At 34.9% G+C, this 17,842-nt stretch overlaps 1 protein-coding gene across 1 annotated transcript in view; it reads right to left on the bottom strand.

Annotated features, from left to right (window-relative positions):
- Positions 1 to 17,842, bottom strand: part of LOC113073073 (SH3 and multiple ankyrin repeat domains protein 3-like) — a gene marked incomplete at its 3' end in the record, with an annotated part of 139,344 nt that overhangs the window by 17,154 nt on the left and 104,348 nt on the right. The window contains exons 5-6 of the mRNA XM_026245976.1: positions 3,560 to 3,668; positions 1,755 to 1,906 (exon numbers count right to left, since the gene is read on the bottom strand). Of these exons, the coding sequence (XP_026101761.1) occupies positions 1,755 to 1,906; positions 3,560 to 3,668 (261 nt within the window). The remainder of the gene's footprint in view (positions 1 to 1,754; positions 1,907 to 3,559; positions 3,669 to 17,842) is intronic.

Below are 17,842 nucleotides of genomic sequence, written 5' to 3'. Positions count from 1 at the left end.
AGTTGCTTGTTAGGAAAATCTGACAAGCAACTTTGTTTCTTTAAATCTTTTGTTCGCCATATTCTCCAATGCATTTCTTGACACTGTCTGCTCACAGTTAATAGCCAATCAGTGCAATAAAGTGCTGTAGCGTAATTGGTCAAACATTCCGCCCCCTCCTCCCCCTCACTGGAGAAAAATCTCATTCAACATGTAGGCGATTTTTGAATTAATCGCATGCGTTAACGTGTTAAATGTTGAAAGCCATGCTTAAAAGACAAGTCAGTGAACCCGATGTTGAGGAACATGACCACACAAAACTGACAGACAGAGTGATTCAAAGTTTGGTCACTGTCTAACTGCAGCACCTCACAGTCAGATTCTTTTCTGCTTTTTACAGAGCCTCAGGCTGTCACTGAGACTATTTCAGTCATATCTGTCGAGTATTAGGACATTTTCTGCGTGCTATTCCATAAAAAAATTGCATACAGCATATCTTTATGTGTCTTGCTCAAGGGCATGGTAACGAAAATTCAAGGATTGCCACAAATGGGGATTGAACCTATAACCTTAGCAGTCAAGTAAGACTTTTGACCATCGGCATTAAATCTGGAGCACTTTGCAGCTTATCCTTGCAGATTTTCTGCTAGCTCCTACCAGTTCTGTAATGCAATATACATTAGGAGATCAGTGAATGGACTGTGGGTGTGCTATCTGAGACTAAGACTAGACTGCAACAGCCAAGCTGATTTATTAGCCGAGACATGTCATTCAAGACTCATTTCATTACTTTACATTCAAATGGGTATTATGAATAAGAGGAACAATGTGGAAAAGGGGGAGGTGTGAAATCAAGCAAAATGCCACCTGCAGGTCAGGCTTAAATATGTAGAGAAAAGACAGAATCGAGGAAAATAATAATGGTTGACGATAAGTCAGGATATGGGAGACTGTGGCCAGTTGTCACAAATTTTACTGAAGTGAATATATCCCTTTATCTCAGAGAAGGTTTGTGAATAACAGTCAATTTTTTTTTACACACATAAACACACGCACGCACGCACACACACACACACACACACCTTGAAATATACTGTATACATAGATACATTTTGTACAGTATGTATATTTTATATTTAAGTTATATTTTATTATTTATATTATTTAATATTGATTAATTTAAATTGTGAAACTCATGTCATTTCTATACACATTCTATACACATATATATATATTTGTATAGTATATACACACAGAATAAAAATAAGTATTTAATTTTTGTTACACACACACACACACACACACACACATATATATATAATGTATACAAGTTATTATTTTTTATTGTTTATTTATTTGGCCAACAAATATTAGACTAATAAATTGATTTTCTAAAATCTACATTTAAAATCAATGCTGATGCTTGAAGCGTTACAGTTACTGATACCACATTGTGACAACTGCCCTGGTTGCCTCTCTATGTCCTTAGTGTTGAGATCAATATGTCATTAACATATAAAAACGACACTGATATGCCTCTTTCAGTTGAACTTCGGATGACACATCAGTCCTCTGCTCCAGCTAAAGATCTGCTCTGATCATTATAAAACACAGCAAGCTTTTATACAGCCCGGTGTCAATGAACACTTTTCATCTTTGTGTCACTCTATGACTCACGTCTGGACAGACACACACACCTCTGATGTCTCTTTCAAGTATGTATGAGGACCCCGTGCTCGCCCCCATTGTCGGCAGGACGAGTGTGCGTTACTCACAATAATTGCCGTGTGGTTCTTGGTGCGGACTGCTTTGTGAAGGGCAGTTATGCCGTCTCTGGTCCTGAAATCCAGGTGAGCTCCTCCATTCTTTAGAACCTTTATGAGCTCTGCACAACCTTCCAGCTGTGAAGCCATTGTCAATGGACATTCTGTGCACAAAAAACAACTGCTGACATTATTTGTGCATTCCTGATTTGTTTTAAAGGAGTGGTTTATTTAACAAACCTGAATGGAACACGGAAAGGAAAATAGTTCAAAGAATGTTCATATTGCTCTTTTCTATATGACCAGGGACTGTCAGGGACAGTGCTTTAAAAGTGATTTTTAGAGCTTGAGCTTGATGGCCACGGAAATATTTGGAAAAAATCTCATTTTCTGTTGCACAAAAGAAATCACAGGTTTGAAACAATATCACAACATAAGAACTTTCATATTTTGTGTGAACTGTCTTTTTAAGCCTATTGTATTTTGATTTCATCTTTCTCTTCCGGTCTTTACCTTCCTTTTAAAGATCAGGGATACATGGACTGTGATCAAATTGTTTAGCTTCTGTCTCCAGACAGCTTAACACTGCCTTTGAGATGCTGCACAAGCTGGAGGTCACGGCTGCTCTGGCTGTAACAATTGCATGCGTGTATACAAACACCAGCTCTTCAATTCCTGTCCATCACTGTTGCCAGAGGTCAGTTCTGAGCAGTTCCAAACAAATGCATGAATAAATCTGAATAAGTATGAGAGAATTTGCATGGAAGGTGATCTTATCTTCCCAGAATGCACTGGAAGAGGTCAGACGTGACTGCACTATAGTCATTCATGCAGAACAATCTGTCCCTTTCTTTAACTCTAATTGAAAACTGAAATTAGAAGATACAAGTTCTCAGTGTTTAAGTACTGAATAACCCCAAAAAAAAGATCACCAGGTGACATTTAACGCTAAAATTTCTGACAAAATCATTGACTGAAAATGATTCCTTAACACATGTAAATGGGATTCTCTGTGGATGCTTTTAACTACTTGAAGAAGGAAATTACTTTAAACTATTTGTTTTATTTTATTTAATTTATGTTAAAACCGTTAACAAATGTCTGGAATAAGATATAATCATGGTTTTTAATCAACCTTCAAGTGGATTTTGCAAAATGATGTGCGATGAATTGCCTTTTTGATATGGTGTGTGATGCCAACTACATTTTTTTGTGAATTTTAATTAATATCAATTGTTTTAATACAAGTTAGCTAGCAGTAAATTAACCTAAAATAAAATACATTGATGTATAATTAATAACAATTCATCAAAACACAAACAAAATACTCAGATCATGATGTAAAAATCTAAAATACTATACTCCTTCTGCTACTACTAAATATATGTTTTATCTTAATATTTATTGTAACTTCTCATTTTCAACAAAACCAAAAATAAAGGTGATAAAGTTAATTGGAGGAAACAACAATCGGTACACTTAAATATCAAATGAGGTGAAACCAACCTTTCCACATTTTACCATTAATATTGACAGTTTAAGGGGATCAAAAAGATCATCAAACTGAACAACTACACAAATATGGTTTAAATTGATCCCCACTATTAGCGTACAGCATGCAAGAGTGCTTCATTTCAAATTCAGCTGCTTTTGACTGACCCAGAGCCAAGAGATAAATGCTGAGAGATTGGGTCATGGCACCAATTTAATAGTACCAAGTAAAGTCAACACGTACGCTGATGCACACACACACACAGAGATGGACATTTGGAAAATCTTAATGAATTTACTTTTTGAGTTAGGTTGGTGTCGCTTACCTCCGGTCTCTGGGTCGTGGAAGTTTGGGTCGAGCCCTTTCTCCACAAACTTTGATACCTTCTCAATGTTCCGTTGCTGAACATATTCCATAAACTTCTTCAAGTTAGCCTGAGGGAATGAGAAAAAAAAGAGAAAAAGAGAAACGGAGAGAGATGTGATGAAAGCTGAATAATGCAAAAGTAGGATAAAAGCAAAACTAGGCGAGTTTTCCCAAGCGGAAGAAACAGAGATGGAATAAAGCTCCACAGTACTCCACAGAAAGGACTTAATTTGAGCTTTTTGGAGATTCGCAGACGAAAGCCTTAATAAATACATTAGAAAATCTGCTGATGCTGCAATCCTGATCCACAGTTTGCTGTTTAATATCATACAACACAATATTTCAAAATCCACTAAACAACATTTCCACAAGACGGAGTCTACTTTGAAGAGGAAATCAAATGATAGCTACAGCCGGGGTTTTTTATTTTTTATTTTAACCAAAACCCAGTATATTTTCATGACCTGTCACACAAACCATTATCATATAAGAATGGAAACAAAGGAAAGGACTGGCTAACAAGTACCATTAGAGTGATGTTCTGGCCGAGAGTTTCTGACAGATGCTCAATCATTACATCTGTGGCATAACAATGCCTTGAGGCAAGACAATGCAATGCAATATCACAAGACTTTCACTGTTAAAAAAACTATTTAAATAACTTTACAGCTCAAATGCACAACAGAAGATGTTTTGAAGAATATTGGGGTTCATGCAACACTGGACCCCACTGACTTTTTTTGTCAGAAATATAAATCCTTTCAAAATATCATCTTTGTGTTCCACGGAGGACTGTAGATGTAATGAATGTGGTTGAGAGTTACTGGCAAATTACAATCAAAAAGTTATGTCAGAGGAAGCAATGCCTCCACATCACTATGACTGGCTGATTACTGTTAATGTGACGATCCCCGTCTCCACTGTTCACATCCGTTCCTCAAAGCAAGTCTGAATGGGTCAAACTAGTGGACATGGATGGACTAAACAGAATAAACAACACACTTAGACAAAGTCACCTTCTGAATTTTAATAAACCTGAAATTATTATCTGTGACTGAGTCTGTTTTTATTGGCTTCTTAACTAATGGTCCAAAAAGAAGGTGCCTATTAACGAAAATAGTCAATTAACAGTCAATAGTAACAAAAACACAGTACAGTTATAATGCACATTTAATGCAACAATTAAAAACTTATCATCATAAAACTGATGAGACTTTGATGTGGTTTTAATATATAGTATGTTAATTTAAACATGTTAATTACAGAGTAAAATAATCACCCACTCAGGCAAAGTAATTTTTGGTCACAACAGAAACAAACAAACAACAAAAAAAGTATATATATATATATATATCTATATATATATATATATATATATATATATATATATATATATATATATATATATATATATATATATATATATATATATATATATATATATATATATATATATATATATATATAGGAAGTTGTAAATAAAAAGAAAATATAAAAGATAATTGGAGTATGTTTAAAAATATATTATAATAATATTTCCTCATCCACCACCAGTTATAGAATATAGAATATTATTTTTATTCTAAAATTCCATGTTTTAATTTAACGTTATTTTCCATATATTTTTAATTATTTCTGAGTAAAACACATTTCCCCCATTTTTTCCCCAAAGTATTTTTTCAGTGTATTAATAATAATAGTAAACAACAGTAAATATTTACAACAAAAAAGAGTATTACTACAGCTATAATATTGAAGAATTGAAACATGTAAAAGCTTGTCATAGAATTTTTGAGACTTAAAATATTAGTAATAATAGTAATAGTACACGAATTTAAACAAACATATTAAACTATTGGTTTGGTGTTCATAAGTGCAATGTAAATGCTATACCAGAACTCAAAATGCCATTTAAGCTAAATAAATAAATACATAAATATTAAATAAATCAGAAACTTATTTTTCAAATGCAAATGCAAAGACTTTGTCTTCTCCTTTCAGAAGTCCAGCACATGCGGCTAAGTGCAACATATAGCATGACATTAGTGTAGCTCTACAGTATCTTACCATCTCTGGTCTTGCAGCCTGTTACATAAAAACCCTTTAGAAGATCGAAGCTGGCCAAACACACAGACACCCTCACACGTGCGCACACACACACACACACACACACTCTCTCTCTCTCTCTCTCTCTCTCTCTATTTCTCACACACACACACACACCTGTCCCCTGCCAGAATCAAGTAAAAGGCGTGGGTTTCTCACCATGTGTGGTGTTAGCTGATCTCATGCGTCTTCATCTACTCTGATGTGCTTCAAGTCATCACACCGCCCTGATTCCATCCCGGCACACTAATCTGAGCACCTCCGTCTCTCACACACACACACTCGCACATACTCTCCGCAGCTCCGCCTTTCCATGCGGTGAATATTAGAAACTCACTCTCTCTGTCCTCTCTTGCTCTCGGCCACTCAGACTGTTGTTATGGAGATGTAATACAAAAGAATTGTTGGCAGAGAGAGATAGAGAGAGATTTGTGTGTTTGTGTGTGAGCCGAGTGTTAAACCTCAAGTGGTTATTTGATGCACATAATCTCATTGGATGGTGGAAAACCAAACAGCTTTTCAGCTATGAGAAGAACAAATCATAATATAATATTACAGCTCTCAGTTTCTCTCTGTCTTTCTCTTTTTTCCCACTACATACTGAATAATATTTTCACTGATGTTCAGCTAGAGTACAAATACTGCCTCGCTTGCACTAAAACCTGAATCAATTAAGTTTGCTGGATGGCTCATATCTTAACAGTGATTGAAAGATATTATGGATAATGAAAGTTACAAGTCTGCTAAAGGTGCATGGTGGAATTGTTTTTTGTTTTTCTAGCTACTTATTCCAGTGTTTTTACAAGCAATAATTGTTCATAAAAACCCAAGGTGACATAATAGTTGTGTCTTTTTTTACATCCGCAACCATGAAGTTTAGGAACAAAACAAGGATGTATTAAATTCATCAAAAGTGATAGTAAAGACAATTATAATGTTGCAAAAGATCTCTATTTTTAAATAAATGCTGTTCTTTTGAACTTTCTATTCTTTATAGAATCCTAGAAAAAAAATATGTACCACAGGTTCCACTAAATATTTTTGAGCAGCACAATGGTTTTAAATGCTAATGATAATAGGAAATGTTATATAGACATCATTGACACTCCTAATTGAGAATTTAGATGGAGTGTCAATGGTCCATTTAATTAATAAGTGGTGGTAATGCACTTATAAGTCTGCGATCCACCATAAAGCAAGGAGAAGACGATGCCTAATGCGCCTGATGCTGAGAACGTGCTCATGAGAGTTTTAACAGTTTGGACATTGCATGAATCAGAGGTAAAAAAAAACAAAACAAAAAAACCTATATAAATACTGTTCTTTTTCTTGCACAGACCGGTCGTTTTGTGTCTTTACACATCAGTGTATCATCACGAGCCGCAGGGTTTAATTTGATTTTGTTTGTGTATGTTTCTTTTTAGGATTTTCATATTTTTCTAGCAGATTCCCATCCACTTCCATTCCATTATAAGACTGACAGACTGTAACGGTTTGAGTTAAAAATATCAGTTTGTGTTCTGTTGAAGAAACAAAGTCACCTACATCTTGGATGCCCTGGGGGTAAGCAGATAAAACATCACATTTTAATTTTTGGGTGAACTATCCCTTTAACAGCCGCTCTGTTGCATCAACGAAGCAACTCCTGCGTTATGTGGATGAATATTGTTGAGTGTAACACAATGAAATGATGAAATACATCAGAATGGAATCTGTAATAAAACAGCAGCCCTCGAGTAAAGTGCAAGGAAACATTTTTACAAGCAACAAGAGGCAAAACTGTAAAATCAATGAAGTTTTCAGGACTGCAAAATGAACCTATTGCTTAACGTTTCAGGACAATTACAGCACAAACAAACATCAATGTGTTCTCAGCTGCAGTTGAAATGGGAAAGTGAGAATCATTTAACTCTCGAGTGCTCCAAACTCAAATTCCCATCATGCATATTTTTCATTGCTCAAATCAACATTATTGTCTCTGAAAACTATAAACTTGTTCTGAATCAGGCGGGGCTTTTTTTTTCAAACAGATACAACTAACTGCATAGGTTTAATGAAACCAACTGCTATCTAACCTACACTGTAAAAAATAAGTGTAATTTTAACTGTAAAATTTTGTAAAAACGCTACGGAAAAAAACTGATAATAGGTTAACAGTAAGTTCCCGTACTATATACAGGGAAAAACTGTAAAAGATCTAACAAAGCATTTAATGTAAATTTACAGTAAAATTCTGTTAATTATACAGCTTTTAGAAGTAAAAAAAGAACAAATCAATGTATAATTTACAGTCTAAAACTGTAAACTGATATTCCCAGAATTCCCTGCATGACACTCCACGTTTGAAAGTATTTTGTTTAAATAATCAAGTTTTTAAATAGTTCTTGTTATCAGTTATGTACATTTGAGCTTTATGTTACATCTTCTGTTGCTTAATGAAAGTTTTTTGCATTATTTAAGTATCACGTGTGTTACCATGATGGTGTTTTGTGTTTCCATAAATGTGCACCTTCTATATGTTAATATATACTTCTGCTACTTGTGATGAGCTTTGATACTTCATGTGGCTTTCTCTTAATTAGTACCATCTTTATTATTATGGTGGTTGTCAGTATTTTCAAGGTACAAAACAGATTTAATTTTGTGTGTTGTTGAATTTACTGGTTTATATTCACATTTTCTTGTTTGTAAATTACAGCTTTATATTGTAAAATTAACAGTTTTTGACGTAAATGTGTTTACAGTTTTCTGTATTTTTACAAAATTATTCTGGCAACCACAGCTGCCAAAAAGTTTTTGTAAAAATCACAAGAAATTTTTTACAGTGTACAATCCAAATACATCTAGTCAAAAATAAACAAAATCAAGATCATTTGAGAACATAAATGCAATGTTTTTGTTTGGATAATTTTCTCAATTTTCTAGGCCCGTCTAATATGGCTGTATCTGTGCAGATACTGGAGTGTTCTGACACTGGTTCTTTTAGACTGAATGAATGCTCAGAGATGATCTCCAGATGTGAGGATCACCATCCAAGCCATGGCATCCTTTCAAAACTGGGATCTCACCCATTCAGGATTTCCAATGCCAGGCCACATGCTGGCATTCAGACTGTTAGGCAGGGGCAGATGAACTCAAGAGTTCAGATCTAAAGAAAATTCAGGGCTGTGACTAATATGAGAGAGACTGCTGTTGACAACCATGTGAGGGCTTTTCTATTACTGCTATAATGTATAAAATAAACTGTACAAACAACTTCCACAATTACAGCTCATGAGAAACAACAATTTGCTCCTGCCATTGTTCATAATTTACGCAACTTAATCTGAGCCTCAGAGAAAATGATATGAGATTATGTTAAAGTATGTTCACTTTAATATAATAATTCAAACATTATTACACCACAATATGCAGCATATACATGTCAGGATACATCACTGCCAACGCACATGCAAATAGCATGATGAGATCACTAACGTCTGTAATATTCGCTGTGCTTCTATAATTATACTAAACAGATGATTAAGTTAACACAGAATACAATCTTCACTCTATGACAAGCAAACCAACACTACAATATTCTCATTTCACATCTCAAGGAATTTGTACATTAACACAAGGAAGAGAAATTAGATCATTAATGTGAATGTAATTGTATGTTGTAAAATGACTGCAAATGGAAGAACGCTGAGAACTTCGGTTTAACCTGATCATATTAAGGGGAGCCATTAGTCAAGCAATCTGACTGAAAGATGCTAGTGCCAAAAGCGAAGGGACAAACCAGCAGCAGATATTAAATGAAGGGTAATTAAATCTCGTTGGCTTCCAAGAAACGATTTGAACATCCGCAGCTTCCACAGACACACCAAATGTTTGTGCCAAAGAGAGTGGAAGACCACATGATTATGTATACGTACATTACATTTTGTTTAACCTGACCACAGAAACAAAATGAAAAAAAAAAATGAAAAAAAATAAAATAATTTATATATATATATATATATATATATATATATATATATATATATATATATATATATATATATATATATATATGACAATGACAATTTGAATGGAAATGTGTGGGGCTTATGAGTTTCAAATCCCCAACCTTTTATTGGAAGCAAACTTTCAAGCACTTTTAATTTATTTAGGTAAGGTATAATAATTCTACTATAAATCATAAAAGTGAAAGTAAAATTTATGTAACAAATAATAAGAAGTTGACCGATTAATCGGCACCGATAATTGATTGCTGGAACAATCGGTTATCGACAAAAATCCATGGCGATAGTTTTCCGCATTTCGTCACTTGCTGGATCGGCTGAGAAGATTCCGATTTATTATACAGTGCGAGAGCGGCCTCTAGTGGCTGAAATCACTGACAGCACATGTTGTTTGTTCAGACACGTGACGCTGCACGCTGAACAGAGCGAAAAACTTCAGACAGAAAATCCTGCCGCACCTCAGAGCGCCATTCACATAGTTTTCCAATAAATAACATTATATTTGCCCTAAATCATTGTTAATGTACATAATGAATTCTCCTAAGCACCTTTCACACTGCATGTTGGACCCGGAAAATAAACACTGCAAAAAATAAACACTGCATCCATAGGCAATATTATCCGTATGGGCTGCCATTGTTGTTTCACTGGCTATGTGACATCAGAGCTCAGAACTTGGTAAACATTTAATTTTTGATTTTAAAATGTACAAGTTTCATGATTTTAATTAAATAGACCTGCTTTATGATCAATACATTTTAATATACATTTAATAGGAAATATTTTTTTTACAACATTTACTATTACTGTTATTATTATTATTATTATTATTACTTTTATTACTAATACTAATACTACTTTTACTACTACTACTATTAGTATGGTTCAGTACTGTTTTTCTTATTTTGTAAATAAAGCACTATTTTTGTTTTTGTTCAGTATCCATTTTAAAAACTATCGGTTAATTGATTGGTATCGGCCAGCGTGGTCCAACCTAGCTATCGGTATCGGCGAAATCCAATATCGGTCGACCTCTACAAATAATCAGATAAAATGACTTTAAATGAAATGTAAGTTTTTGTTCAGTATCCATTTTTAAAACTATCGGTTAATTAATCGGTATCGGCCAGTGTGGTCCAACCTAGCTATCGATATCGGCAAAATGCAATATTGATCTACCTCTACAAATAATCAAATAAAATGACTTTAAATTAAATGTCATTAGGTATGTATGACATTTTATTTAAAGTTATTTCATAAAAAATAAAAATAAATAATTATATATATATATATATATATATATATATATATATATATATATATATATAAAATTAAACTAAAAAGAATATACCACTGATTACTGGTTTCAGAAACCATGGCAGAATCATTAAAAATCCAGTTTTCTACAGTAAAAAATCATAAATTAATGAGACTTTTATTTATAAAACAGAAACCAGACTGATGAACTCAGCTGCACCCCCTGCAGATAAAACAACAACAACAATAATAAGTAAACAACATTCTGCTTCCCAATGAACATGAAACCTTCTCTTTGGGTTCTTTTCGAACTAATATCTACTTTTCAAAGTCTTACAAAAAATGATAATTGGCACAGCATCTTGTTCTGAAAGGGCCATCCCAAAACAAATGTACTACATTCACGTGTCTAGTCAGTGTACACTCATCTCCCACAGCGCATGAGTGAATTACACTACGAATGCAAGCTATGCCGGAGTATACAGATGTAGTTCCCTTCCCCCAGAGCCCAGCTGTGTTGTACTTTGCATACCACTGAATCTGGGTTAGGGCAGTCAGCACCCGCAGGGCAATTTTTGCCACACCACTTAACTAAGTGACCCACACAGAGCGGGGCCACAACCATTCTGGCCAAAGAAGTCAGATTCACAGCAACACTCCCTCTCTATAATCCCTGCTATCATAGGGAAAAAGGCTGCAGCATTAAGGCAGAGGTCTATTGTATATTATTTAAGAGCCTAGACCACTGTTTTGGGGTTTGTATGTGTGTTGGTATGAAATATGCAGGAACATGAGCCATACATGAGAGAGAGAAGAATTGACAGAACAGGGAAAATGGATGTGAGGGATCATGATGAAAAGGACAGGAAAAGCATAGAACAAGGATAGGAAAATTCTAAAGAACAGCATTTATTTGAAATAAATATATATTACTGTCACATTTGATAAATGTAATGCATACCTTATGGAACAGAAGTATTAAAGTATAACAGCTCATCCAAAAATGAATATTTGCTGAATATTTACCCTCAGGCCTTCCAAGATTTAGTTAAGATTTTACTGATATTTGAGATACCAGAACATATTTGCATTCCATCACCTGCTCACCAACAATGAATGGTGAATGGGTTCCATCAGAATGAGAGTCCAACCAGCTGATAAAAACATCATGATAATCCACACCACTCTAGTCTTTTGATTAACATCTTGCGAAGTGAAAAAGCTACAGTACTGTATGTGTTTGTAAGCAATAAATCCCATAATCCATAATAATGCTTCCTCCAGTGAATAAGTCCATTCCCTGTTGTCCTCTCACATCCACCAGTATATTTGTTTAGGAATGCTTGATCTGTGATGAGACGGCTCTCATTCTGGCGGCACCCATTCACTACAAGGGATCCACTGGTGAGCAACTGAGGCAATGCTACATTTCTCCAAATCTGTTCTGATGAAGAAACACACTCATCTACATCTTGGATGCACTGATGGTGAGTAAATAATCAGCAAATAAAATTTTTCTTTACTTTCTGCTGATTTGTTCTAAATATCACAAAGTGAGGGGAACTTTTCTCCCAAGATTTGAATCCCTGATCCCATCATTTACCGAACTTAGTGACAGAAAATGCCCTTTTTACTTGGAAAAGATGACAACACAGCTACATTAGCTGCAAAATATGTATTAAACATTCACAATATTAGATGTTGAACATGATTAACTCGATACTGACTTTATCTTTTCATCTATTTAGATGGATTTTATGTATTATTATGTAAGTCCTTATTTATGCTGTTGTTATATATATATATATATGTTAATGCAACATTGTGTTACACAGTCATGCTAATAAATTTTAACTGAATTGAGAGAGAGAGAGAGAGAGAGAGAGAACTACATGCATGTGCAATGACATTCCTGATTCATGACCATAATTTAGCTCCTCTTAATTTTCAAAAGATGAGTGGCGTTGCTAGGGTTACCTAATGTCAACACATCACTCACCTTAACAGCTCTTGTTCTGTTGCTGTAACGAGCTTTACACTCACTGAGTCTTTCTCACACGTCCACTTCACTTCCATTCTCTAACTCTAACAGGAAACTTTGTGCACTTTGATAATTAAATGGTATATTGTCATTTTAAAACCATATATAAATAAAAGGCTGTATTAAGTTGTTCAAAAGACATTTATAATGTTACCAAAGGATTTCAAATAAGTGTTGTTCTTTTAATCTTTATATGTAATATCTATATATATATTTAAAAAAAATATGCAGTATGAAAAAAAAAGTTGTTGGAGTGGCGAATCAGCTTTTTAGAATGATTTCTGAAGGATCACGTGACACTGAAGACTGAAGTAATGATGCTGAAAATACAGCTTTGCATCACAGAAATTAATTACATTTTTAAATATATTAAAATGGAAAAAGAAGATATTTTAAATTGTAATAATATACAATTTTTAATATATTTTGATTTAAAAATGCAGCTTTGGTAAGCATCAGACACTTTTTTTTAAACAAATTAAAAAAAAATTACTGACCACGAGCTTCACACAAAGACATACAACTGAATATCTATAATTGAAAAAAAGTAGAATATTTACTTCCTTTATATATCGTTTTTCCAAACGAGCTGTGTGCACTTATATATGCAGTTATTAGTGAATGCGACCCATTGTTACTTCCGTCAAACGAGCATTACTGTTCAAAAATACATAATGATGGACAAAGATGCCATTTTCACGAAATATTATAATATATTTTTTTTATCATCAGTGAAAACAATCCCATACATGCACACATGCTGAGAGTAGGAGTAAAAGATTCCCATTCAGATCCACATGAACACTGCATACTACACGCGCTGCTGTCACAGAAGCCTTTGTCATGAGCTGTGTTCTCTTTGTCTTCCTCTGTTAGTCATGTGACATATGAAGCAGCATACTGTCATGTGCTGACACACACAGATACACTTAAGCAGAGTTACGCAAACAGATATAGATGTTTCAGCTGAAACAAGCAATTCAATTACAGTGGAGGTTTGAGTTCATTTAAACAGAAAATGACAGAAACAACTTGGCATTTTACTTCTTGACAACAAAGCTTGATAACATTGATATTCATTTAGCAGACACTTTTATCCAAAGTGACTTACAGATGAAGAGCAATTAATCACAGAGCCTACAATATTCATAATATACAATGCCAGGTTTATTAACAAGCTAGATTAGCTTTATAATTCACTATGTGAGAATATATACTCAGAAACCCCAAAACCCATGAGGATGAGTAAATGATAACAGATTTTTTATTTTTGTGTGAACTATCCCTTTAAGCAATCCAGAACAGCAGCCTGATCCAAAAACAACAGATACTACTAAGAGTGAAGACTGCTCGACTTCTGAAGCAGACACACTCAAACACATCCTCCCAAACCTCACACAATAATTCAACTTAATCTGCCATGACTGCTATCTGTAATTAAACTACTGGAGCTGAAACACCTCTATGGCCCTATGAGCTGTGTTTTCATGTCCCTCTTGATGTCTAGTCTGAAGTCAGAGTTGTTATGTTCAGGTGCATATGCAGATTCGTCTACAAGAAAAACGAAGAAAGAATGACTTGACGTGACATTCTGACCTCGATGGCTGGATGGTGGGTGGTTTTCTCTTTTTCTACTCTCAGCATAATGTTAGAGATCCCCATTGCTCTGCCACAGCACACGGCATACTACTTCTGACTGACCACTGAGAGACACACACACTCTGAATGACCACACCAGCGGCCAGCCCCTCCCAAACACACACAAAAACCTGTTGCCAAATACACTGAAAAACATTGCACTTCTACATTGAAAAAGATTTGAAGAAATTAAGCATTAGATCACTAGCTCCCTAATGCATCCTCTGCAGTGAATGGGTGCCGTCAGAATAACAGTCCAAACAGCTGATAAAAACAACACAATAATCCACAACTAAGCCACAAGACAGTCCATTGATTAATGTATTTTCAATTGAGAAGATTTGTGTTGTTTAAATTTCAAGTTTAAACTTCAACCTGTTGGTTTCCGCTAAAATATGCATCCTCGATCCATTATATTGTTTTTTCCAGTGAAAAAGTCATCTCGACCTGAATCAGGAGACAAATATGCAAAGATCAAGCACCGTTTACAAAAACATTTCAAAACTGTTTTGTTTCTTACAAACACACAGCTTTTCAATTTAGAAGATGTTAATTGAGGGAGTGGAGTGGTTTGAATTACTAGTGGACTATTGTGATGTTTTTATCAGCTGTTTGGTCTCTCATTCTGGCGGCACCCATTCACTGCAGAGGATCCACAGGTGAGCAAGTGATGAAATGCTATGTAAACAGGGTCTGGTTATTCTCTCAGGCGTGGCATTGATGTGATTTATAAATATGAACCCATTCACTGCAGTCATAAAGCTGAGTGCAATCACACCACATACTGCTGACTTTAGCATTCAGTATACACAAACACATGAATATTGTGTGTGTGTGTGTGTGAGAGTGTGTGTGTGTGTGTGTAAAGGAACGCAAGGAATGCCTTCGCTCATCAGATCACGAACAGACCAACAGAAAGAGAAAAGCTTGAGTCAGCATTGCCATCATGTGCCTCTGATAGCCCCAACCAGCAGAGAATGGCACAGCCAAAAATACACCACACACTCCCACAATACACTTGCCTATCGTCCAAATATATCCAGCACATTCCAAAAACTCCCCAAACTCCCCACATAACATAAATCATCTTAGCCAATAGATACCCAACACGGTCCATAACATTCCCTACACTTCCCATAAACATCATCCTACCGATATACATATGTAACACTGTCCGCAATATTTCTTACATTTTACCATTATATGTACATTATATATATATATATATCATGTACATAATATACTTCGCTTTGCCTAGTGTTTATCCAACACAATATTCCATACATTTAAAAAAAAAAAATTACACTTTCCTCATATTATATCTATTATGACTGTTAATGAACCACACATGCACATCATTCGATTCATTATGTATACATGTGGATATTTTATCCATAATCTATTATAAATAGCCATAATACATCAAATAAATTACTTTCCACAGTATTCATAATCATAAATCTCTAATGACCTATGTCAGATAATCCATCCTACAGAACCCCATTTGCTTCCTATAATTTCCATAAACATATATCCAGCACTATGGACAATATTTCACACATTTCCTGTTTTAAACTCATTTTACCCATTATACATCTAATGTGAACTTAAATGTGCTCTCACTATGAAAATATAACATAGCCCGCAATACCTCATATTTCTTAATATAGCCTGCAGAACTCATAACATATCCAAAAATGGAAACACAGCACATTACACGTCGCCTATAAAATAAACCACTACCATTTGTAAAATATCCAGCATTAGCATAACATTCCCATCAATATTCATAAAACACCCATCACTGCCGGCACATTCCATAACAATGTGTCCCAAATCTGCTTACACATCTGATGGCATCCAAAAAACATCCAAGTCTTCCCATGATGCATTTAGCGCAGCTCATAATGCTTATCATTTGTTCTAATGATGCGCGTAATGAAACGGACCGCTGGCACACTGGTGTTAATGTGGCATGTACTGTAAATGGCATATGTGCTGTCTGTTATACTGACCGAGAGATTGGCAGGCTGGCGGTCAGATGTCAGTTCCCCATTCCTCAGTGAGTTAGTGTTGAGTTATTGCTCTGCTTTCCAGCCCTTCATGCCTGACAGACGGCTCCTTGAGAGATCCATTTGTCTTAATGGGACTTCAGGAGCGAGTCCTCTTGGTAACAAAAAATGGTGACAAACTTACAATCTCTCTCTCAGACTCCATATAAATTGTCTCTCTGTCCACAGGTGAGAAGAAGAGTAGCTTAAACTCTCATTGGTGCAGTTTATGGATGAACAACTGGCCCATTAACCTCTGACTGGTGCACAGAGAAAGAAAGATGGTGCTCTTATGTATCGGTTTCACTCAATTTAATAAACGACTATTGGTTTATGTAAAAAGGGATAGTTCATTTGAAAATTAACATTTTATCATCATTTACTCAACCACATGTTGTTCCAAACCTCTATGACTTACTTTCCTCTTAAAAAAAAAAAAAAGATCACCATTTTCAATGGGAACCGTTTTCAAACTTAAGAAAAGACCATAAAAGTATCATCAAACTAGTCCAAACACTTTGCACACTATATTCTTTCGGAAACTTTCATTTCGTAAAACACGTGCTAAAACAACAGTGCAAAAGTTCCTAATGCATAAATAACTGCTGTTTCCTCCAGTTACACTCAACACACCCTGCATGACCTTAATTCATAGTAGTGAGGCTTACACATCAGTTCTTGCAGTCTGAAAGAGAAAAAGACAGATGTATTCATGCCAGAAGATATATGAGCAGCCATAAGGAAAAAAGCACATCCTTATAACGTATGTTATGGTGGTCTGATTTTAGGTACAGTATGCATCATCATGCCTGTTATTTTGATGTCATATTAACATCATTGAACAATTCCAGCTGTGTGCACCAAAAATGCCATGCTTTAAAGTAAACTGAGAGATAAAACAGAATACATGTCTTATGAACATAAAATGGATTTATGTGGAACAGCACACAGAACTAAAAATGTCACAGATTGATGGAACAACAGATAAAACTATATAACGGATGGATGGACGAACGGACATATGGAATGACAGATAAACATTATAATGAAGGATGGACTGATGCATGGATGGATGGATGGATCTAATGATTGATAAAATGATGGATGGATTGAATGATGTATAGACAGATGAACTGATGAAT

The sequence above is a fragment of the Carassius auratus genome, unplaced genomic scaffold (assembly GCF_003368295.1).
Source record: "Carassius auratus strain Wakin unplaced genomic scaffold, ASM336829v1 scaf_tig00011294, whole genome shotgun sequence".
Taxonomy (NCBI): domain Eukaryota; kingdom Metazoa; phylum Chordata; class Actinopteri; order Cypriniformes; family Cyprinidae; genus Carassius; species Carassius auratus.
The sequence above is the reverse complement of the archived record's forward strand: the minus strand, read 5'-3'. Positions and strand labels throughout refer to the sequence as shown.